Genomic DNA, 24862 nt, shown 5'->3' on the forward strand with positions numbered 1-24862 from the left:
GCCATGAGCCAGTAAATTTAGAGTTGTTGGACAGTTGTAAGGAAAGAAGGAATTATCACCCAGTATTTGCTTATAGTTTTAAGAGATAGATGCTATTGTTATTCCCATTTTCTAGTTGAGGAAACTTAGGAATTAAATGATTTGTCCAGAGTCACTGAGCCTAGTATCTGACTAAGGAGAGATTTGAATACCCATCTTCCTGAACCCAGTCTCCATACATTATCCATTGTGCTATTTGTTGTTTGTCCCTTATTTTCTAAGAGAATCATGACGTTAGGGGAGGGATACCATGACGTACAAATGAGGGAGGGCTGGGTCCATCTGGGTCCAATGGCCAGATAGAGATCAAGATGCCTAGAAGTGGCCCTGGGCAAAATGGGAGACCTTGGCCTCTTTAAGCTAAGGTCTTTAACAGGTTTCAGTTTGACTGAGGCTGTACCTATTCAGTGATTAAGTCTAGTTAGCAATTGAGGCAAAGAATCTCCTCTTTAACCTAGTGCAAAAAAGATCTAGACAAATAAGTAAATGAATGAATGAATGAATCTGGGAGGGGAAACCCCTCAAGAGTTTTTGGTCAAAGAAGAGATGACTGGTATTTACTTCAATCTGAGTCAATCAGGATTCTAATAATTACCAATAGGATTTGGCCTAAGACCTATTGATGGCCCATTGGTTTATCAGGTTGACTAATATCAATCTGTTAACTTGTTCATTCTAAGAAGGCTATCACATAGCTACACATTTTTCTGGAAATCTTTGCAATGTAGGTAGTGTATGTTAATGGCTACTTTTGAAATGCCTTGTGATTTTTATCCCTCTTGTCCCTGAGGTTTACTGGTATGGCTTTCCTGACAAAATGAAGCTTTTTAACACCAAAAAGTTATGGGACAGTTGCAATATAGAACTAGACTGTTTTTTTCTTTGAGGACATTGGCCCAGTGATTGTCAAACTGACCAAACCAACATTAAAAAATTAAAAACAAAATGAATGCTTATGTACATGGGGCTTTGGAATAATCCATTGTGTTTCCGCTTGCTATTCATTTCAACTCAGCAGAGAGTTCTATCTAAAGGATAAACCAAAAGAAAGCTAAAATTTTTAATGCTCATAAGGCTTTTTATCACGTGAGCAGTGACAAAAAATTTGACTTTGTTGAGATGAATTGTGAAAAATACGAGACATAATTTACATGTCAATTTTAGTTGTAGGAAACAACCTTTCAAATATGAAAGGTAGAAACTTAGAGCAAATACTAGAAAAAGAGCAAAAATATATTGTAACCTTGCTTTCTCAGCTTGAGAGATATATAGAACAAAAAAATAGAAATTGATATAAGAAGACTTAGAAAAATAGTAAAGGGTTCATAATGAGTTGTAAATAGAAAAGTAAAATGTTTTAGGAAACACCCCTGACCTTTTGAGATTGACATTATGTAATCTATACATACTTAATCACAAATTTTTCTGTCATTGTACAGATTGAGATTAATCTCAATTAAAGACTGAAAAAATTAATTAAAATTAATTAATTGATTAATTAATGATGGACTGAATAGATCATGGGTATTGTTTTCTGGCAGATTTTAGGTTCTTATACAAAGGCTATTTCAGTGGAGAGTAAGCTTTGGTAGAGTCTTATCAAGCTCTGAAATTATTGAGAATGATTCCATTAGATTGGCTACACCACTTGGGGGGGGATAAGTTTTTCAGTAACAGCAACTCTTGAAGGGTTTTTTTTATCAAGAGAAATTATGAGTGACAAAATTTTGAAAACCAAATTATATTTCCCTTTCTCTGTTGTCTAGTCCCTGATAGAGAACCAGTGAAGTTCAGTGTAACATCTCCCTATGTACTGCAACTTGTTCTAATTTATTACCACTTTGTATTTCTTGAACAGGAAATTAAATAGAACTCCTGGGAATTGTCTTCTAACCTTCAAACGGAACTGCTTTAGAAGTGTATTCTGAGGATATAGGTTAAAGTGATATAGATTAGACCATAAATTTTAGATTATTACAAATGTCTTCTTAAGTCAGGCTCTTTTCAAGATTCTTTTGGATGCATAAGCAGGTAGATTAGTTCCAACTCTTCCATTTCCTTTGTTCAAATTCTGAATCATGATAGTTTTGAGGACGTTGTAGCATTTTTTGTACCACTGCAATTTGTTTGTTTTAGTCATTTTCACTTGTGTCTGACCTGGTGAGTAATAGAATTCCATCTGGATGTGCTGTTTAGTAATCGCTGATGAGATATTTCCTTTTACATTGACATGATTAGTTAGCATTCTGATTGGAGCCAGATGCTTTGATTTCATTGTTAGTTATCTCTGGCTTCTGTGAAGACTCTTTGCACTTTTAGAATGATGTAGATACTTGGATGAAATCAGATGAAGATAGTAAATGTTCAGAAATGCTTGTTGTATTTTCAGATCTTTAAAAATTTTTTCCTCTTACATTCCAAAAAGAAAGCCACTGAATTTTATTCTGAGAATTTGCATTTTTCCTAAAAATTTGACATTAAAGGGAATGTATAATGTTTTGTGTTTTTAAAATTGCCCGAGTTCTTCATTATTTGGGATAATTTTAAATAACTTGCCAGAATTTTAAAATTCTATCCTTCCTTAGCCCAGTGTACATACTAATCTTTTTACTGTAGTCCGAGGTGAAATGAGGGTCCCTGAGGAAGCCCTTAAGGTAAAAGTCTTGATTTTTCTTTTTCTTTTTTTAAAAGTACAGTTACTTGATTTCACTCATAGATGTTTTTTTTCCATATTAAAATGCCCCATAGCATGAGAAGTTTTCAAGTCAACTTCAGTTGTCCCAGAAATCTTCAGAAGCAGAATTATCAAAATCAGCAACCTCCAAAAATGTAGAATCAAAAGTGGCAGATGCTGCAACAGAGGTGCAGCATAAAGCTACAGAAACATTAAAGTCTGAAGAGAAATCCATGGGTAAGTTAACATCTTGGGAAAGTATCATGTTAGTGCTCATAATTTCAAATATATTGTATTGCTTCTTTTGATAAATAGTGCTTCAATGTTGAATATTGGATGTATGAACAATTTAGCACTTAGTAATTGTTTCATGATACAAATTATTTCAGTATTTGGTTTTGACCATGCAGATTTGAATTCCTTAAACTTTGTTTTTAGAGAGTTTTTACATGTATTATTTTTATTGATTGAATCTTTTGAGTTGGTCACTATTTAAAAGGATTACATAGCCTCAAATGAATTACTTCCAGTTCTTCTATTCCCCCATCATATTTCAACTCTTTTTAAGAGAGAGGGCTTAGACCTTTATTGTATTTCCTCTTTAGGTTTCCCCTGATCTGAGAGACTTTCTGGTTCTAAAGAATGGCACTAATGATTTAGAAAACCCCTTGAATCGATGATTTCAGTAGATATACTAGTCAGTAAAATTTGTGACCCATTCAGTTTTCTCTACAGAGAAATTCATACATAGATGTTTATGTAGTATGTTTAAATAACTGGAGAAATTTACAAAAAAGTATTTTAATAATAGTCTATTTCATGATTTCCTGCCCCAATATGTTTTTCTTCCAAAACAATAATCACTGTAGTGACTTCTTTATGAGGTTTTAATCAAAGAAATTATTCACAGTACCAGAATCCAAAGACTACATTTTTAGTACATTGGCAGACATCCAGAAATTTTCAAAAATCTATCCTTGTTGATTTAGTTGTGCTCTAAATTTCACTTACCCTCTAGAGTTTAAATTTGATTTCAGGGGGGTTTTCTTGGCAAAAATACCAGAGTAGGTTGTCATTTCCTTTTCCAGCTCATTTTGGAAACTAAAGTCAACATGGTTAAGTTCCTTGCGCAGAGTCACATAGCTAGTAAGTGTCTGAGGCCAGATTTAAACTCAAATCTGTCTATCTGTCTGTCTCCAGGCTCAGCTTTACTGCTCCACCTAGCTATTCTAGATATTTGGTACTTCAGATTTTAAAATGACCAAGTTGGTTCCTAGTGCCAGAATTTTCCCATTTCTATTTTTCATAGATCATCAGTCTTGCTGAAGCATTTCTCAGCAGAGCTGTTGTCACTCTTAACAGCATGATCATTGCCTGGTTTCTCTTACCAAACCTTGACTGAGATTTTTCTTTTCTGATTTATTCCCTTTGCCTTCATCTATTCTTCATTCTTCCACCCCTCTTTGTGGACCATGAGATGCATGAATGGGTTCTTTTAAGAAAGACTTTTTAGTGTTACTTAAGATGAATTGACAGTTGACAAAATTGATAAATGAACAAGCTAGAATTTAGATATTTTTAAAATCAGTTTTGCCTGGTTGAAACTGCTTGATTTAGGAGTCAAAAGACCTCTCAAATCCTACCTACAACATTTGAACAATTTGTATGATATTGGGCAAAAAACACTTAATCTCTCAGGACCTTTGTATCCTTAGCTTTAAAATAAGATTCACTTCAATAATTCCCAAGTTTCCTTCCAGCTCTAAATACATAAATCCAAATTAGAGTCAGGAAAAACCTAGATTTAATTCCTGTCTCTGATATATAATTGTGGGCATCACACTTAGCATTTTTTTTCCCTGAGCAATTGGGGAGCAAAGTGATTTGCCTTGAGTCATACAGCTAGGAAATTAAGTGTCTGAGACCAGATTTGAACCCAGATCCTCTGGCAGGGTTGGTACTCTTATCTACTGCACCACCTAGCTGCCCATATACTTAGCATTTTAGTACCCTAGGCAACTTTTTAAGACTTTGCACAAAGAATTGCTGATATGCATTGATGGAAGAAATTTTCATGCTAGGAATTCTTTCATGGATGAAAATTATACAACTTCAAAACATAAAAATTAGTTGAAGCATCCTAGCATTAATTATAGAAGTTTTTCTTCTAGCTTTGTTTTCCAATATTGCCTAATAGGCCCTAGGTTTGAAATATATGAAAAGTTAGCTGAAGACAATTGTACTTTGTTAAATTAATTGATGCAATTATCAGCTTAAGTGGTTTGCCAAAGTTCATTGATCATACAGGATTACATATTTAGAAATGGAAGGAATACTAGAGATTATATCTAGTGCATCCAGTTCCTTCAATTTACACAATTCTCATTTGTAAAGTAGAGCACTTTGTGAAATTTCCATTCAGAACTGTTTAGGGATATTCCTTTTAACACTTCTTATAGAAAGCCTATATCCTCTGGTGTGCATTGGAAACCATACCAACATAATTTTTTACTTTGTGTTTTTTAGATTTCATTTTTGTAGTAATATTTTATGAAAGAAAGAATCTTAAGTATATATATTTGAGGATATTTGCATTAGCAGGTATTCAACATTTCATAATTCATGTGACAAAACATACTAAACAGGTTCAATTGAATATTAAAATAGTTTGAAAACATTTCTTAAATGTCTATTTTGGGCCAGGAATTATGTTAAGCCCTGGAATATAAAGGCTTATTTAGAGAGAGAGAGAGAGAGAGAGAGAGAGAGAGAGAGTGTGTGTGTGTGTGTGTGTGTGTGTATGTGTATAATGTTACATGATATGTATTATGTATTGTGTGTGTGTGTGTGTGTGTGTGTATACACATCTTATAGAGTTCACAATCTAATGGGAAACAATATGCAAACAATTATATATACTCAATTCATATGGAAGATAAGTTGGAAATTATGAAGAAAAAGGAATGTATTGGGTCACAGTGTGTGAGGGGAAGGATTTAAGGTATAAACAAACTGAATGTGGATAGGGAAAGAAAGGTTATTTTGCCAGTGGAGTTTATATTTGATCCTAGAAGTGATTGTGAGCCACTGGTATTTACTGTGTGGAAGTTAACATGATCCCACCTATAGTATTAGAAAATCACTTCTGTAGTGAGTGGAAAATGGTCTGGAATGCAAAGAAATTCATGTCAGGGAGAGCAAGTCTGGGTAGTTAGAGGAGAGTTGCTTATTAAAACATTGTCACCTTGATTCAGCTAAATTAGCAGGCATAGTGTCTTTTTGTTATAGTGTGTCATCCATAAATAAGTTTTACAAAAATGCTCGTAGGTGGGTGTTGTACTGAGATTAGCAGATGGTATTATTTAACTGTGTGCCAGTTTGAGAACAAGAAAAATAGAATTTCCAAATATTTGACCAAATTCACATTAAATAAAGTCTGTTCAAAATAGGATGCTATTAAATTTATAATATAATATAACTACTAGGTCATAGCTTGATTCTGCTCTTAATAAATAAAGCACCCAAGCTCTTTTAGAGTTTTATATTAGACTATCTTTTATTTATTTTTTTAAATAGGCAAAAGAATTCAATTTCTATCCTTTGAAATGTATCTCTAGATCTTTCTGCTATGCCCCGTGGTACTCCATTGTATGGACAGCCATCTTGGTGGGGTGATGATGAAGCTGATGAAGAAAATGCTTTCAAACAAGATGGGAAACCTGAAGAAAAAATCAATGATACCGGAGCTTCAGGTAAAAAGATTTCTAATTTTATGTATTTTGGTGTTTCTTGTATAGTAAATGTAGAAATGTAGCAAAAAAAAAATGTTTCTCGAAATTATATTTAAATTCAAATTTTAGAGTGATTTACTATAATTATTATCCTTTTGCTTTGGTTTAATATGATTTCATTTTAAGCTACAGAATTTAAATTATTTTAAATGATCCATGCTCTAAATCATTCAAAAGTACATACATATATATTTTTAAAGAACTGTTGTATTAAAAAACTGTAAAATTCAGGTATGATTTGTATGTAATCTTACTATCTGAATAGCCAGCTATTCTGTAAGTATTTTAGAGATATTTAAAATATTTGCCATGGTTAAAATATTGTATAATTGAGTCATGTTTAATTTTAACATGACTAATTTGTATGTTACATTTTTACTTAAGAATAATAATAGTTCATGACCCGGCTATTTTGGAAAGCAATTTGGAATTATGTCTAAAGGACAATAAAACTTTACTGATAGGTGTATATCCCAAAGGCTTCCAAAAAAAAAAGGGAAAAGGATCTTTTGTACAAAAATATAGCAGCTCTTTTTGTGGTGACTAAGAATTGAAAATCAAAGGGGTGACATCAATTGGAGAATGGCTAAACAAGCTGTGATATATGATTGTAATGACATATCATTGTACTATTTTAAAAAACCTAGAAAGACTTACATGAACTGATGCATAATGAAATGAACATAACAGGAGAATGTTGTACTAGTAATAGCACTTTCGTTTGTTGTTTGTTGAAGAACTGTGAATGTATTAGCGATTGCCAGTAACATAATAATTCAAGACAATCCCAGAGGTGAAGCATACTATCTACCTCTAGAGAAGGAATTGATATTTTTTGAACACATACTGTAACGTGCTCTTTTTCACTTTCTTTCATTTTTTTCTCTTTTATTTGAGTCTTCTTATACAAAATGATTAATATGGAAATGTTATACACACAAAAATGTAATTCATACTTTGTAAAATAAAAATGAGAAAATCATATGATATACTTAAATTAAAACATCTCTGACCTATATAAACAAGTTATTTCAAAAAAGTAAGTAGAAGGAGGAAAGAATTTTGATAGTTGTTGAGTGCAAATTCATTTTAACCTTCTATATTTAGAGGACTCCCAGACATGCTTCATTGATAGCCATTTCCCAGAAAATATAGGCCTTCTTTAGCATCTTGCTCTCTGCTTTACTATTATGTGTGTACCACTTCCCCCACCACAGCCCCATATCTTTCTTCAGTCTTGCTCTTAAAAACAGTAATCAAATCAGTACTAATCTTTCCATTGGAAAGATGACAATCAACTATGGCTCCATTTACATTGCTTTTGATTCTCCATTTTATTTCATTTTTTATAATAACTTTTTATTGACAGAATCTATGCCAGGGTAATTTTTTTACAACATTATCCCTTGCACTCATTTCTGTTCCGTGATTCTCCATCTTAAAACTCCCTTCTCTTTCCACTTCCTTGTATATGTTGTTATATACTTCTTTGTATATGCTATTTCCCCCTTATTGACATCCTCGATGTCAGTTCTCAGTTCTGTGTTTGTATTCTCAGCACCAGATACAAGATCTGTCCTATAGAGGAGATGAATTCTTTTTCATCCATTCATTTTAAAACCAGTTTCTGGAGGAGTTTAACAGATGTAATTAAAATACAGTAAGGAGAAAAAAAGTACCTAATCTACAAATAGTTGATCGTTTTTGCCAAAGAGATAATAGAAGTCTTGGATAGCAGTAGTGTACATTATAAACTTGTATGTGAAATCTTAAAATAAAGGATAATGGAAGATAATGAGTGGTATTGCCTCATAAATAGCAAGAAACAGTAGAAGGAAACCAATTTTAAGGAAAGCTTAATTAGAAATTAAGTTAGTGTTATCACATGGATATTTAGGGATGAAACTCGAAAGACAATGAAAAAATGGAAAAATATGTAGTGTTTTTTAAACTCTTTTCACCACTATAGACAGTGGATTCTCCAAATCTTTATATTTTATCATCATAGTCCCAGACGAGCTGCTGGAAGAAGAAGAGGATATTGGACTAAGGAAAAAAAAAATGGATAGGAAAAGTCACTAAACAAGAGCAAAGGTACATACTAAAGATGGCACAATTTTGAGATCACTGAAGTATTAATTCTCTAGCTATCTTCCTCTTTTTTACATAACCCTGAAGAGTAGTGAAATGTATTAGACCATATTTCCAAAAAAGATGACTTAGAGAATATCAGTAATTACCAACCTATATGTCCATTTTCTCAATCTCCTCAAAATATATATACACGTAATCTGCAAACCAGTAAAGACATCTTTGTTGAAGATAATCAGAAGGGAGCTGTAGCTAGGAGTTGAAATGAAAGCATTATTCCACAATGGGTCACATTTTAAAAATTGTACAGTAGATTATACAGTACAGATGATAGAAGAACAGAAGACCATAAAAAAGTTTTTGCCTTGCTCAAGAAAATAATACTTTAAAAAACTTTCCCAACAAGGAATCACTCATGCGTATAGCAGAATCTAATCATTTTTTTAAAACCCACAACATTCTTTAAGACCTATAACAGAGATAACTTTTTGGTAATCATTCGTTTATCCAGGCTTAGGAGAGAGAAATGTTCACCAAAGGTGTTGATTCTTAACACATTGGAAATTAATCAAGGAATAAGAGAAGGATTTCCTTATAATGGTCCTTCAGATGCTCCTTTTTGTAGATGACATTGTGCTATTTGCAGCATGTGGCATAATTTTCTAAGATCCATAATCATTTCAAAAACTTTGGCCTTTGTACCAGAAAAAGTAGATAAAAATGACAGTTGTCTAGATTGGTATACAGTGAAGTAGAAAAACTATGGCGATAACCGTATAAATATTTGAACAGACTGCAAATAGAAAGTGAACTGAGATGTGAAATGAACAATAGAAGAATGAAGAAAGTCTAGAGTGCTTTTGTGAGATTGCGCTAAGCATCTTCCTAAAATAATGGTCCATATTTGTAAGTTCAGTGCTCTTTTCATTATATTGAACTTACATAGTACCACAGATCTTTGGGAATATGGTTGTGTCTTTTATGTTCAGTGACATTTACATGGCAATTTAAAGTTTGACAAGGGCATCAGGGAGTGGCTAGGAACTGAAAACAGTGTTTCAGATGTGGATCACATTTTACAATTGTATGATAGATTTTAGTGATAAAGAAAAGACAAGAATGTTCATACATACTTTCAACATTCTCTTAATGTTTATTGCACTGTGAGATAAGTGCTAAAAGTTTTAATGTCTTCATTTAATAGTTGAGGGAAAAAACTGAGATTCAGAGAGATTAAGTGATTTTCTCATGGTCACACAAAGCTAAAATCCCAGTCTTCCTGACTTCAAATTCTGCATCCTATTTTCCTCTCAATAAATGATATTTCTGTAGCAGTTACATAGACTGCCTAGTTCACAAAGTTGTTTTGAGAATTAAATAAAAATATATTTTAAACATTTTATAACTATAGGGAGCTTTATAGAGAGGTAGTGGCTCTTTGTATTAGGATAGGGAATTCCAGATGAGAAAATACCTTCTAACAATTTAGGTCAATACCTTCCTTGCAACTTAGGGTTTTAGAGAATTGCCTATAGTACAAGTTTAAATGAATTTGAGTTATTATTATCATTATTATTTATATTATCCACTGCTGTGCTGTACCACATAAAAGAATTTTGTAACATCTATTTTTGTTATTGTCTGTTTTGGAAAACTTAGATGAGTGGCTTTTACCTAAACAATATTACATATTAAGCTGATGTTCATAATCCTTTGAAGAAATAGAAAAATGAGAGGAATTATTTTGAGGTTTGACAAAAGTTTATTAAGGAGAGCTAGAGGAAAGATTATCCTCTAGTCATCTCTCAGAAAAAATGAAGCTTACAGAGAAGTTAGGATCTTTATTTTTGACTTCATAAAGCAGACTATACTCTAACTGAACATTATTAACGATAATATGACAGACACTGTCCTAAGTGCTGGTTATACAAGAAAGACAAAAAAAAAATCTCCTGCCTTTGAGAATCATACGTAGTAATGTTAGAAGTGATTGACACTGTATAGAAATCCTTAAATGTTAGTTCAAAAAGTGAGTGAATAAATAAATGAAAAATTGAAAATTGGCCTATATCTCAAATATGACAGCAATCTAGATTTTCCATACTAGAACTAATTCCTTACCATGTGAGTGAGTTAGACAATAGCATTGTTAAGGAGCTAATCTCTATACTTCTTCCACTTTTATTGTCTTGATCTTTCTAGCTCTAGAACAAATGTGCAATATTATAAATAGTAATGGAAGAATGATTTCCTTACTGAAAATTTGTTTCATATGTTTTAAGGGAAAAATATAATGTAAATATATCAGTTCTAAAACTATGATTATGCTATAACAAATTTTTGAGAATTGTGATTCATTTCTAGTTGAATTAAATCCCATTTGACTTGTTATTTAGTGTTGGGTAATTTTATGCTGATTCTTTCTATATTGGTAATTTGTGTATGCTATTATGTATGTAGAATAAATTTCTAATAAAGAAAATATGTGGATTAATAGTCTGACTAAAAATGTAAGGGAGGCTATGAGGATATAAACTATCCAACTATTGCCAAGAACCTTGTACCTTGGAACCTGTAATACCAATAATCAGAGATAGGGGGCACATTGGCCAAGGGGGAAAAAAAAAAAACTTTTTTGAAGCAATTGGGGTTAAGTGACTCTCCCAGAGTCACACAGTTAGGAAGTGTTACATATCTGAGATCAGACTTGAATTCAGGTCCTCCTGATTTTAGGATTGGTGCCACCTAGCTGCCCCAAAAATTTGTTTTTAAAGGTGAGAAATGCAAACTTATAGCAGATCCCATAAAAGATCTTTTGTAAGCAAAGAGGTAAGATAAATGTAAGTGAATCAGGGTGACATTACTATTTTTGTACAACATGTGTTGGAGTTGAAATGTCAGTAATTCAATCAACATTTATTTTGATCATATATTATGTGTCAAAGGGAAGGAAAATAAAGTCATCCTCCTCATGGGGCATTCATTCTAAGAAATGTGTCTTGTTTTCACACCAATAGACTAATTTGAATTAGCTAAGAATATAATACATTTAAGAAATTAAATAAATGTTGTTTAAATACATTAATAAATAAAATTTGCCTTTGAGAGTAGAATTTAATGAGCTTAAATGTGTCTGGGCTATATCTTCAATATCTTTATTTGTATAAAAATTATTTTCCTGTTATAGCAACTTCCTCTATAGATGCAATTCATTTGCATGTTATATTAACTAGTTGCCTAGAATATGAAAAGATTAAATAACTTTCCTATAGTCTATAGTATGTGTAACCCATGCTGCTTCTCCTTTTAGCTTTTATTCATATTGAAAAAGTGTAATTGCCAGTAAAATAAACTTTTTTTTTTTTTTTTTTTTGGCTGAGACAATTGGGGTTAAATGACTTGCCCAGGGTCACACAGCAAGGAAGTATTAAGTGTCTGAGGCCAGATTTGAACTCAGGTCTTCCTGACTTCAGGGCTAGTACTCTAGTCACTACACCAACTAGCTGCCCCAATATTTTTATTTCAGATTGTCAAACTTTTTACCATTTGCATTAAAAAATTTTCTAATTTTTAAAAACTACTACAACTAGCAAGTGTTCCCTGATTTAGAATTTGATGTTCTAGAACTTCACCTAGTAAATTAAACTAGTCTTTCATCACAAGGACATTAGCCATTTTAAAATTGGTTTTTTATACTTTCCAATAATATGTAGATACACTTTTTTTTTCTGTCATGGGCCTTTTAAATAACCTTTCATTACCAATTACATGAATAACTATTCATGTTACATTACATTACATGTCATAATAATAACTTGTTATTAATGAATATTAGAAAATTTTTATTTTTCATTTGAAATTTTTCTTTTAATCCAGCACTTCTTCTTTCTTAGTAGTAAATCTTCTAATCTTTAAAATTGTTCACATCCATAGTTATATATTGCTGCCTTATTCATTCACTTGGGATTAAATTTTATACTATAACCAAAAGGTATCTAATTTTTGAATATTTTTCTGAAGAAACCAATGCTAGTATTTAACTTCACCCTCTAGAATATTTTAAAACTAAAAACAAAATTTAAAAAGACAAATTTTTCTTTTTTTGGTATTGATAGTATTGAACTGAATCATAGGATTTTTAATCCGAAAGTGACTTTAGAGGTTATCCAGTCCAACTCCATAATTTTTTAAAGATTAGGAAACTTGCAGAGATTATTTAACTTTATCCAAGATCACAGAGATTTTAGGTGGCAAAGCCAGGTAATCTGATTGTGAATAAAGCATCCTTTGCACTATACCATATAGCTCCCCAGTTGAAAAATGACCGAAAACATTTAGTTTGTATTCAGTACCTTTTCGTTTCTGAGTTCTGCTATTGAGTGGGATAGGGGTAGAACAAGAAGATACATAGAGATAAATCTTCTTAAAGTGTGGAAATTTCCTTCATACAAATAGGAAGAAATTATTTTGCCACTATTTTGCTTATTAAGATATGCCGTTTTCGTTTGCTGAATAATGAAGTACTTTTGTGCTTTTTTTGTCTTTTGAGTTTTGCATCTTTGACCTTAAGATAAAATGAAATTTAGTTAATTTTGGAGTACAAAATATGTTTTGTTAATATTGTCTAGAAATCTAAGTCATTTTTATTTTCATAGCAACAGTGAACTAGTATTCACGTTTATTTATTCTTTATTATTGACTACTAGTAGAGCTAAGTTTTATAATTCCACTTTACTTTGAAATGGTGACATCCATGCATAAACATTCTGCTGTATGGAAATTAAGCTCAGTTTTCTTGGGGAGAAATCAGCTAGCAGTATAATTTTCTATTTTTACTATATTTTCACACAAATTCTTTGATTTTTGAGCTATAGGCAAATGAGGACACATAAGTGCTTTTATTTTGCTATATTATACTTGATTAAAATACATGAAATTATTTTAAAATCAATATTAATGAAAATACCAAATTAATGCCTCAATAATTTTAAAAGTCATTCATTACCAAAGTAATGCCTCCTTAATGATAAAGCAGGATGGTTCAGTGGGATAACTTTTCAAACATCTTTTATATATCGACTTCATGTTGGCTTCATGTTTTAGTTCTCATGCATATGTCTTTTGTCCTTTGAAATCACATTCAACTTTGAATTTACCTTTGCATATAAAAATTTAACAAAAATCTCTTCCATTCTTTATTAGAAAATTAATTTCTTTTTATACCCTGCCCAAAGTGAAGTTATTAAGCAACATTTTCATCTAAATTGAAAATTCCAATTCTATTCCATTGCATTTTGATGAATTCTAATTCAAAGAGGAAAAAAGCATAAGATTAATAGTGACATACCCATTATTGGCCTGTTTTTCATAGCTTTGTTGTCTTGTGTCTCTTTCTTAAGCTGGATATAATGTAAGTTTTGATAATTCCATAAGAAAGAATTCACTTAGTTTGGCGTTCTTATCAAACAAGGTTTGTCTTCAGTATTGTTCATGCCCCGGTATGAATAATAGTTTCTGAGTTCATATGCTTAGACCTTCTATTCATATTCCTTATCTTTTGGTTTTAAAGGTAAGTGGTCTTTGCAGGATTTCCTGTAAATTCCCTGAACTTCCCCAATATTTTGAATTTTCTTTTATTTTTCTCATTAGGATGCAGCATAAATGCCAAACAAGTTGAGGAGCAATCTGCAACTGCAAATGAAGAAGTGCTTTATCCTTTCTGTAGGGAACCAAGTTATTTTGAAATCCCTACAAAAGAATTCCAGCAACCATCACAAATAACAGAGAGCACCATTCATGAAATTCCCACAAAAGACATACAAAGCTCCCATGCAGCAGGTGCAGGGCATGCTTCATTTACCATTGAATTTGATGATAATGCCCCGGGCAAAGTAACTATTAGAGATCATGTGACAAAATTTACTCCTGATCAGCGCCATAAGTCAAAGAAGTCCTCTCCTTCAGGAGCTCAAGATCTTCCTGGAATTCAGACTGGGATGATGGCACCAGAAAATAAAGTTGCTGACTGGCTGGCACAGAATAATCCTCCTCGAATGATTTGGGAAGGAACAGAGGAGGACTCCAAAAGTATTAAAAGTGATGTTCCAGTTTACTTGAAAAGGTTGAAAGGTAAAGTTAATCCCTCAGTTCTTATTTTGTGGTAAAGAAAATTAAATGATCTTGAAGTGAGCCTAATGTGTATTATTGTGTGAATTATTATATGATAGATAAAAGTTTTCTATTAATTCTGTTTAACATGAAAAGCAAGCAACAGTCACTATCCAACTTTACAATTATTAATAATAAATCGCCTTCATTTACTTTTTCCTTTTCCCCTTTCCTTTCTGTTTTCTTTTTGGGGAAAGGACAGAAAGGTAGGAAAGGTCTGGTTCTATGATTTCATTGGTATATACTGGGAAGGAAATTCCTTCCACTAAGATCAGAGACTGTTTTACAACTTAAAATATTAGGGAATTGTTGGAGGAAGATGAAAAGTTAAATTGATTGTCCAACAAGGTTAAATATCATTAACTGTCAGAAGTGAGACTTGAACGCAGATCTCAACATTTTGAGATCATACTGCCTATTTTCTTGTGAAAACCAAGTTGCTGGTATTAGTTGACTTGCATATTATTCAATATATTTATTTCCCATCAGAACTAAAGTATTAAAGTAAAGTAAAGTAAAGTATTGAAGAAGTAAAGTAAAAAATGATGGAAGTGAAGGATTTAAGCCAGAATTAAGGGGTACTATAATACTTTTATTAAAATTCCTATATCTAGGCTTTCAATGAGATTTTAAAGCATTTGGATATAGTGTAGGAGTTACATATTTATAAAAATGACAGTACTATTTAGTATATGTTCAAATGGATATTAATTATTAAAAAGCATAATTATATATGGAAATATAGATACTCTCTTTTACCTAATTTTTTATAAAATATATTTTATATTGAATGCAGATTCACATATTTAGATATTTGCTTGTCACATGCTTCTCATGTTTTATAAATGTAATACTAGTGAAAGATAGGTAGATTTTTACAATAGAAATACAGGCATATTTCAACCAAATTATCCAATTGATTATTGCTTGGTTTGCTACTTAAACATTTACAAAGTAAAATCTAATTAGAATTAATTGCAGAGTTTTACTACTATGATTTTTATTTCTAAAAGCATCTTTAAGTATCCTGAATTTTATTGGAAAATAAATATTAGTCTTACAATATATTGTATTTATCCTGCTATATTTCAGAGTATTTATAATGTATTATAATTTTACTTTCACTATTAGGTGAGATTAACCAGGACACAAAATATTGTCAATTGGAGTTCTGCCAGTTTGATGGAAGAATAGGAGGCTGTCATGTCGCCTTTTTCTACTGGCCCCACATAAGACTGGTTCACTTCCAAGTCAATTCAGCAAGCATTTATTAAGCATCTTTTATTTTCAAGGCACTGTGCTGAGCACTGAGGGTAAAAAGAAAGGCAAAATAAATATTTATCAAGTACCTACAATGTTCTAGAAGAGATACAACATTTAGAGAAGAATTGATCACTAATCTCATCTGGGAATGAGGACATGATACATTAACTAATTTAGTACTTGATAAGTACATAAAAGAGGATCACAGAAAATGTTATGTGAGGTCAGAGTAGGAGAAAGATCATAAATATATGACTTTTTCATATATTTTTATATTACTATGAGATAATTTGATTCCTTTTTAAATTAATTTAAGTCTTCAGTGACATGACCATTGGTATTTCAACTGTATTTTTGAAGCATAACTAAAATTAAGGAATACCGAAATAAAGTTCATAATTGTAACTGATCCATCAAGAAAAGTTAGCAGCTAGTTTATGCTATAGTATCATAGTATGTATATATTTTATAGGATTTTTCATCAAAGTATATTTTTAAAAGTTTTAGTTTCAAAGAGTAGGCTTTAGTTATCTAAAAAAATCATTATGGGTTTGGCAAAGTGAGACATTATTATATATGTATAAATGATAATCACAAAATAGCAGTATTGTCAGGTTATCATCTCTGTTGCTTTTACCAAGTTTTTAAATTATTCCTTATTAGATCTGCAGTTTAGAAAAGAACTTATAATTATTAAATTGTATAATTAACCACCATAAAACCACTGTCAAAACTTAAATGAAAGAGCTAAGTAATTACTGATGAGTTTATGTTAATGTTATAATTGACAGTTTAGTTTTATTTTTGTACCATGCTGACTTAATATCTTTTACTATCACAATCTCAAGAGATGGGTATACTTCTGCTTTCTAGCTAATATCAAGGTTATAAGTTATCTTGAAGAAAAAAGACTAGAAAGGAAAATTAGGATTGTTTTAAAAAATCCTTTATTAATTTATTACTTCTGTTGTTGACAGCTTAGTTCATGAGGAACCTATGAAAGTAATCCCCTTTGATTTAGGAATACATATTTTTCCCTAAGCTCAAAATAGTTTCCCCCAAAAGATAAAACAAAACAGTTTCATTGCTATTAAACTCATGTAATATAAATGCTTAGTGATGAGTTATTTTTTAAAAAATTTATTTGGGGGGTTTTCTTTTGGCTAGGAATCAATATATAACAACTCTATTTAAAAATATTTGGAGATGAAAACTCAATCATTAAAATTAGTTTTGTACTGATTTTAAATTACCATTAGTAAATTTTGTTGGGGGTGATTCTTATAACACACACTGAATTGAATAAAGCCAGAAAGTCAGACATTTGAATAAATACCTATTATAGTAGAGGATAACAAAAGGAAGGACTGTTGATAAAGTTGGTTTTTTTTTTAATTATTTATAAAAAGAATGTTGCATAATGCACATTGAATTTGTATTTTAGTAACATTTTGGTGGCCAGAAAACTCATTAAGTTAGTGCATTATCTGGACAAATAAGTTTTTAGTTTTTCTAAAAGAAAAGTAAATATTTCTATTAATTAGTATTGAGATGAAACTTTTTTTTGAAAATCTTTATGTAGTGTTTTGTATTCAAAAGAAATTATAAATATTGTAGTTGTTGCTATTAGCCTGATAGAGATACCCAAATAATTGAGGAAGAATTAAGATTTAGTGAAGGTAAACACTAGGCTTGGGACTAGAAGACCTAATTTCTAGGCATCTAGGAAAGCTTTATCACCCAGTTTCCATATATTTAGATGAAGTAAGTGAACTAAATAATAACCCACATTTTCATAATACATTATGACTATAGATGAGAAAATTGAAATGGTCCAAGGTTGTTGGCAAAAACTTAGATTTGAGCCCATATCCTACTGACTGCATTCTAGGGCCTTTTCTGCCACAATCCACAAAGTCTCAATTCTGTACAATGCCTTTAGAACAAAGATTATCTTTTTACAACTGTCAATTTGAAAAAAGAACAGAAAAAGAATTTCACTAGTTCACATAATTATTTTCAGTTCTAAAGATGTAGACATACTTTTAAAACATAGCTAAATACAAACAACCTGTGATATCAGTTTCATGTTCGTTCTTAATTGTTGTGCTGGTAAATTTTGATTTCTGTTTTCTATTCAGCAGTTAGGAAGATTGGTATGGGCTTCATGTAGAATTCATTGTTTCAATTCAATTTTAAAGAAAACCAAGAATTTTAAGAAGTAGAGGTGAGAAGGGAGTGTATCCCTGTCATTGGAGAGTATATATATTTGTTGCCTTCAAAAAGCACATAGATGAGAGACGGAAGTAGCATTTTTGAAGAACAGTAAAACGATCAGTTTGGCTAGACCATAATGTGCATGAAAAGAAGTATGATGCAGTAGTAATATAAAGAGTGGTTGGGATTAGTTTGCGAAGGGCTCTTAATGCAAAGCAAATTATCATAGATAAAATAGGAACCCTAATTTTCACAGAGAGAGAGAAAGAGAGAGAGAGAGAGGAGAAAAGAAGGAAGGAAGTATGATAGAAGGAATGATTTGGAAGGAAAGATAATTATTTTGGTTTTGAATATATTGAGTTACTGATATGGAACTTAAGCTCAGGAAAGAGACTTGAGACTGGGCATTTAGATCTAAGAGATATCAGCATAAAGGGGATTATTAAACTTGGGGTAGCTAATGAAATGTTCAAAAGATAGTGTCTGGAGAAGAGTGACTAGGAAAGAGCCTGAGGTTACACCCACAATTAGAGTCCTGCTTGTAGACTAAGGACAAGCACATGAAAATAGAGACTGTCCACAAGGATAGCGTTGGTAACTAATGTCTAGTATTGCAGAGAGAAAAAGAAAGATGAAGACTGAGAAAATATCATTAAATTTGTCAATTAAATATATTTTTGAGAGAGCAGTTCCAGTTGAGTGATGAAGTCGTAATCCTAATTTCAGGGGGTCGAAAAATGGATGAGAAGATAGGAAGAGAAGACAAGTATATATAGCTTTTCTAGGATTTTAGTGAGAAAAGGAAAAGTGATAAAGGATGGTAGCTCAGAGGATTAGTAGAGTCTAGTAAAGGGTGTTTTATTAAAATTATGAAATGCTTGTACTTGTTCGTATGTAACAGGAAGGGAGATAATAGATTGAGATTAAAAATGATGGAAGGTGATTACCACAAGGACAGATCTGCTAGAGTAGATGGAAGGGAATGGGTTCAGACAAGGACTTAGCCTGGAACAAAATAAGGAACACACAATGGAGACTAGAGTAAAACAAAAGAGAAGAGGAATTGATATCAAGGGATTGTGAGATTCATGGTCTTTCCTTGAGTCTTCTCTTTGTCATCTATCCCAATTCCTTTAGTTGTTCCTTTTATGATCTTGCGAGCTTTTGATTCTCTTCTCTTTGATACTTTTTTCTCTATAGGTTTTTGTGGCACTGCTCTTAATCTGATCATCTTCCTGCCCATTTGACTTCTCCAATCCTATGGCTCTTCATCTAAGTTACACCCACTAACTATGGATGGCCCCCGAGAGTCTGTCCATGAAGCTTTTTTCCCTTTTAGACTATCTCATGTGGTGATTTCATCAGCTTCTATGGATTCATCAATTATCTGTACAGTTGATTATCTCATCAATCTGTACTGTCCTAACATCTCATCTCCAGCAACCTGTTGGGCAACTTGAATTGTTGTCCCTATAGACATCTTAAACTCATCCCATCCTGACATTTTCACACACACACACACACACACACACCCACACACCCACACACCTTTCCTTTTCCTCATTTCAACTTTCAGAGACAAAACTATCAAAGTTATTTAGGCTGAGTGTCAGTCTTTGATTCCTTATATTTCTTCTACATATCCATATTCCATAATTTCTATCTTCAAACATTTCTTATAGATGACTTCACTCTCCACTCTTGTGCCATCTCTCTCATCATCTTGCTTAGGAATTATCACAGCATTCTGGTCAGTTTCTGTGAATTAAAGTTTTTTCTGCTCCATTCTCTCTTCACTCAGTTGCCAAACTATTTTTCCTAAAGTGCAGGCCATGACTATATCTTCTCTTAATCACTTAAGCTCCTTTTTCTTTCTATTACCTCCAAGATTAAGCAGGAAATCTTAATTTTGACTTATGCTCTCTATAACTTAGGCCCTTCTTACCTTTCCAGTCTTCTTCCTCTTTATTATCCTCCACTAGAATTCAATGATTCCTCACTTGTCATTCCTCATCTCTCTATTCTGTTCTTCATTTCTCAAATAGCCTTCCTCCTTCTATCTCTTAGATTCTCTGACTTCAAATCTTAACTCAAATCTCATCTTCTATATATATATAGTCTTCCCCAGTTTTATTGGCACTCCACTTCCCACTTAAAATGGAGTGTCCATAATTGATCTTTGTAGATGTTGTTTTGCTCTGGTTAATATACTCTAATCTTGCACAGTATATTTCTTTTAATGTGACCCAAGATAACGCTACAAATTAGTTTCCAAACTTTTTGGAAGGATACAAGTAACCAAGAGCGTTAAATGTTTAACAACTGACTTTGCAGGGGGAAGGATGTACGCACAGATATACTTTTAAGTTTAATCTGCATTAGTAATATTTTTTTCCATCATTTTTTGAAGTCTGTAGTCAGTTAACCAAACAATAAAACAAGCTTTGATTTATACTGTTTGTTGATTTCTGAGGTGTAAATACCTTGAAAATTTAGCAGTTCTTTGGAATGGTAGCACAGTACCGAAAATAAACTTTTAATTCCTTTTAATTGAAATTCTACCTTTTCATGTTGTAATATATCATTACTTGCTATAGTTTATAAAGACAAATGATAATGTTAATACTTAGTATGTTTTCAAGTCCCATTACTTATATTATCATTTGATCCTCATAACAATCCTGTAAAGTGGTTGCTAATTAATATCTGCATTTTATAGGTGAAGAAAATGTAGAAAGCTTATGATTTGTTGAGTGTCATATAATTAAGGTCCGAGAGAGGATTTGAATTTAAATCTTTCAAACTTTCAATCTTAAACTCTACTATGTTACCTAATTTTCTTGTCTTCATAGAAAGTACTTTGATATCTATTATATATGGCTCTAGATAATACCATAAAAATCTCCTATGTTTATTATTCAGTAGAGTAAGTTTACACTAAAGTTATAATGTTTAACTTTAGCTTAAGCAAGTTAATTAAAGTCAAATTTTAAAAAATTAACATTGGAGTCCTATTACTCAAAGTGTGAAAGCATTTATCATTTCTGTGTGATTAAATACTTTTTCCTTTTAGTTCTGCTTAGAATTACCTGATTATTTAAATAGACACAAGATCTAAATAAAGGTGTTTATTATATTTTAAAATACAAAACAATATAGATGATATGTTATTATTATGGATTATTTTTATTAACAAATCATGATTAAGAATTTATAGTGTTGAAATTTAGATGAAAGTAAATAATTGTATTGATGTATTTTTGGATGGGTTTGATGGGAATTAAACATTATTGTTTGGCTAACAGGAACTAGAATATTTTAAGTATAAATTTGAGGCAAGTATGCAGAACCTTTTATTGAAGGGAACATAGAAATCTTGAATAAAATCAAAGCAAAAAAACAAGACTTCTCTGTTTTTTTGTTTATAGTATATGTGTGATTTCCTCCTCTCCCCCCCCCCCCATCTTAGCATCATGATATGTTTTTCTTTGTGTCAGTAGGAAATAAACATGATGATGGCACACAGAGTGATTCAGAAAATGCTGGAGCACACAGGCATTGTAGTAAGCGAGCAGTTCTTGAGGAACATTTAAGGCGTCACCACACAGAACAGAAAAAACTACATCAGAAGGCCCAGTCCACAGAAAAACATCAAGAACAAGTTGTTGTAAGTCAAACTGCTTTTATGATTGAATTCTTTGAAGACAATCCCAGAAAAAGACGATCATATTCCTTTACTCAAAGTGCAGGAGCCTTGTGTCAGGAAACTCCTTATTCAACACCACATGCAAAACTTGAGAAAGCAAAACCTACATCAGCAGATGCCAAAGTAGTTTCTTTTTCTTTACAGACTAGCTCTGCGCGACACAGAGCAGGGCATGGCGTTCTACATGGAAAACTATTAAAACAGAAATCAGAAGAGCCATCAATGTCAATACCTTTCCTACAAACGTCATTGTTAAGAAGTTCAGGCAGCCTTGGGCATAGACCAAGCCAAGAGGTGGATAAAAAATTAAAAATTCAGCCTGCTTCTGCTGCTTCTGAAAGGGACAATGATGATGATCAAAGTGACAAAGGCACCTACACCATTGAACTGGAAAATCCCAACAGTGAAGAAGTAGAAGCTCGGAAAATGATTGACAAGGTACGCAACTGAAAATAGAGAAATAAATTTTATTTTTAAATTACTGAATTTGGAATTATGTTAAATTAAAACAAAGAGAATACAGTATTGGTGCTTTTTCGTCCTGGCAAACTTCTATAAAACTTGACAATGATTCTAGAATGGATATGATTTAGTTATACCTGTGGAATTCTAGTGACCTGAGTTTTCATATGTAAAATTATTTTGGGGGGGTTAAAATATTGGAACCTGTAGCTTAACAGTGTTGTAAATTGTGCCGTTAGCTCCCATGTCAAATGCTAGTTTTGTAAATACTGAAAATTCAGCCAATGGTTTTTAAATATAAATTTATGCTTCTTATTTTCATTTCAATGATAGTTATGAATATTATGTTTTCAACAACTTTTTCTATGTTTCATTTTATTACTTTCCACATACTGATGCTTTATGAGTTGGAAAAAATATCAGTGAGAGAGGCAGCTAGGTGGCGCAGTGCATAGAGCACCAGTCCTGAAGTCAGAAGGACTGGAGTTCAAACGCTTAACATTTCCTAGCTGTGTGACCCTGGGCAATTCGCTTAATCCCAATTGCCTCAGGGGAAAAAAAAAAAAATATATATATATATATATATATGTATACACACATATATATACATATATACATATATATATACACACACATATACACATACATATACATATACATATATATATATAATGTTAGTGAGAATAATAATAATAGTAATAAAAAAGTCTATAGCATTTCTGTAGCACTTTAACATTTACTTTATATTATCTCATTTGAATCCTTATAATCCTGGGAAATAAATCTTTTTTTATTATCCTCATTTTAAGGTTGAAGAAACAGCCTGAGGTTAAAAGATTTGTTTAGGGTGATATAACTAGTAGGTTTATAGAGGCAGAATTTAAACTCCTTGCCTAAAAAGCCAGTACTATATGCACTGTGCCACCTGCTACTTTTTTTAGCTATTTTTTTTTTCTTTAGCCCTCTAAATACTACTGTAAAGGCTACAGAGTTATTCATCTGTTTCTTAGAATTGCTTTTAAATGTTTCTGATCTAGCCCAATTATTTCCCTTTTCTATGTTCATTTCAAATTTAAAGAGAATGTAAGTCTTATTGCTGTACTAGGAGGTTAACTTTAATATTAGATCATCTCTAGCTATTGATTTCTTTATAAAAGAAATGTAAAGACATCAGTGTTATCATGGGAATTGTTCACAGGACTGGAAAATGAATCATGGCATTCCGAGTTCTTTAAGGGCAAATTATTATTTTACCTCCCAATTTATTTTAAGAAAATCCCCACGTTCTCTTTAGTTTTAAATTTAAAAATCAATAATTAAGGCTTGGTAAGACACTTTGATGATATGCTATACATTCTTATGCTTCTTAAAAGGTTAAATTTCAATGTAGATGTTTTCTTCTACAAGCTATAATGAATTAACTAAGTTAATTAAGCTTTCTTCTTTAAAAACAAACTACTATTTTAAATAGTTTGTACTGGCTTATTTTTATAACTTTGAAACTATCTTACTATTTTTGCTAAAAAGGTTTTAATTTTGCTTTTTCACACTCAAATTTTGTTGTCATTTTTCTTCCTGCCAAAATAATTACTGTTTTCCACTGACCTAAATAATTTATATGTTCCTGCATTTTAATTATTATAAATATAATTTATATGTTCCTACACAAAGCCGACAAAGTAGTTTTCAAGCTATGATGATACAAATGAGTCAGATGTGATTGATTATTAAAAGTGTAAAAATGATACAGAGCTGTGAATCAAGTAGGGATCTGATAAGACCACTTTTGAAATCATCATATGCCAAATAGTTTGCCACATAAAGAAATAGTATAATAATATTATAGTATAATAGTGTAAAATGTGATAAAATTACCAACTTCATTGTTTCCCACAAGTTTTACTTGTGGGAAACAATGAAGTTGGTAATTTTATCACATACTTAAAGTCCAAATAATTGCCTCTATATTCTTTCAAGCTTTTCTATGGAAAGGATGAAAAATCTAATAATTCATGCTTTTAATATTTTAGATCATAGTTTTTTTTTGTTTAGTAATGTGACTCCTTAACCAAAACATACTTTTAAATTCAACTTTTTTTTTTCTTTTTTATCCTAAATCGTGGTTGAAAAGTAAAATTATATATAAAATTATAGAAGGACTAATATAAATGTCATCACTGGGAAATTCACTTTATTCAATCTGTTTAAAACAACTGTGTATTCACATTCCTTTATCTTTTCAGGATTTTTGTTTTTCAAGATTTAGATCATGTAAGATTCTATGTTCTGTAGCTCTTTAGGTGCTCTTTGAACTACAACTCTGCCACTTGCTTCTTTGGGACCTTGAATAAATCATTTCTCTGTTCTTCATTTTTATTATCTTCTGGAGTAAGAAACTTAAAAGTACATATGTATAGTGGGCAAGTCCATTTTACACTTGAACTTCAGTTT

At 31.6% G+C, this 24862-nt stretch overlaps 1 protein-coding gene across 9 annotated transcripts in view; it reads left to right on the plus strand.

Moving 5' to 3' along the window:
* Nucleotides 1-24862, plus strand: part of CEP170 (centrosomal protein 170) — a 172602-nt gene that overhangs the window by 84204 nt on the left and 63536 nt on the right. For 5 of the 9 annotated variants that reach the window (XM_051993486.1, XM_051993480.1, XM_051993483.1 and 2 more), the window contains exons 5-10: nucleotides 2635-2693; nucleotides 2788-2950; nucleotides 6331-6465; nucleotides 14245-14724; nucleotides 21741-21910; nucleotides 22094-22387. In XM_051993486.1, coding sequence (XP_051849446.1) covers nucleotides 2635-2693; nucleotides 2788-2950; nucleotides 6331-6465; nucleotides 14245-14724; nucleotides 21741-21910; nucleotides 22094-22387 — 1301 coding nt within the window. Of the gene's footprint in view, nucleotides 1-2634; nucleotides 2694-2787; nucleotides 2951-6330; nucleotides 6466-14244; nucleotides 14725-21740; nucleotides 22388-24862 lie in introns of all 9 variants that reach the window. The other 4 variants (XM_051993481.1, XM_051993484.1, XM_051993488.1 and 1 more) reach the window with 2 other exon arrangements.

This window comes from Antechinus flavipes, chromosome 4 (assembly GCF_016432865.1).
Source record: "Antechinus flavipes isolate AdamAnt ecotype Samford, QLD, Australia chromosome 4, AdamAnt_v2, whole genome shotgun sequence".
Classification (NCBI taxonomy): domain Eukaryota; kingdom Metazoa; phylum Chordata; class Mammalia; order Dasyuromorphia; family Dasyuridae; genus Antechinus; species Antechinus flavipes.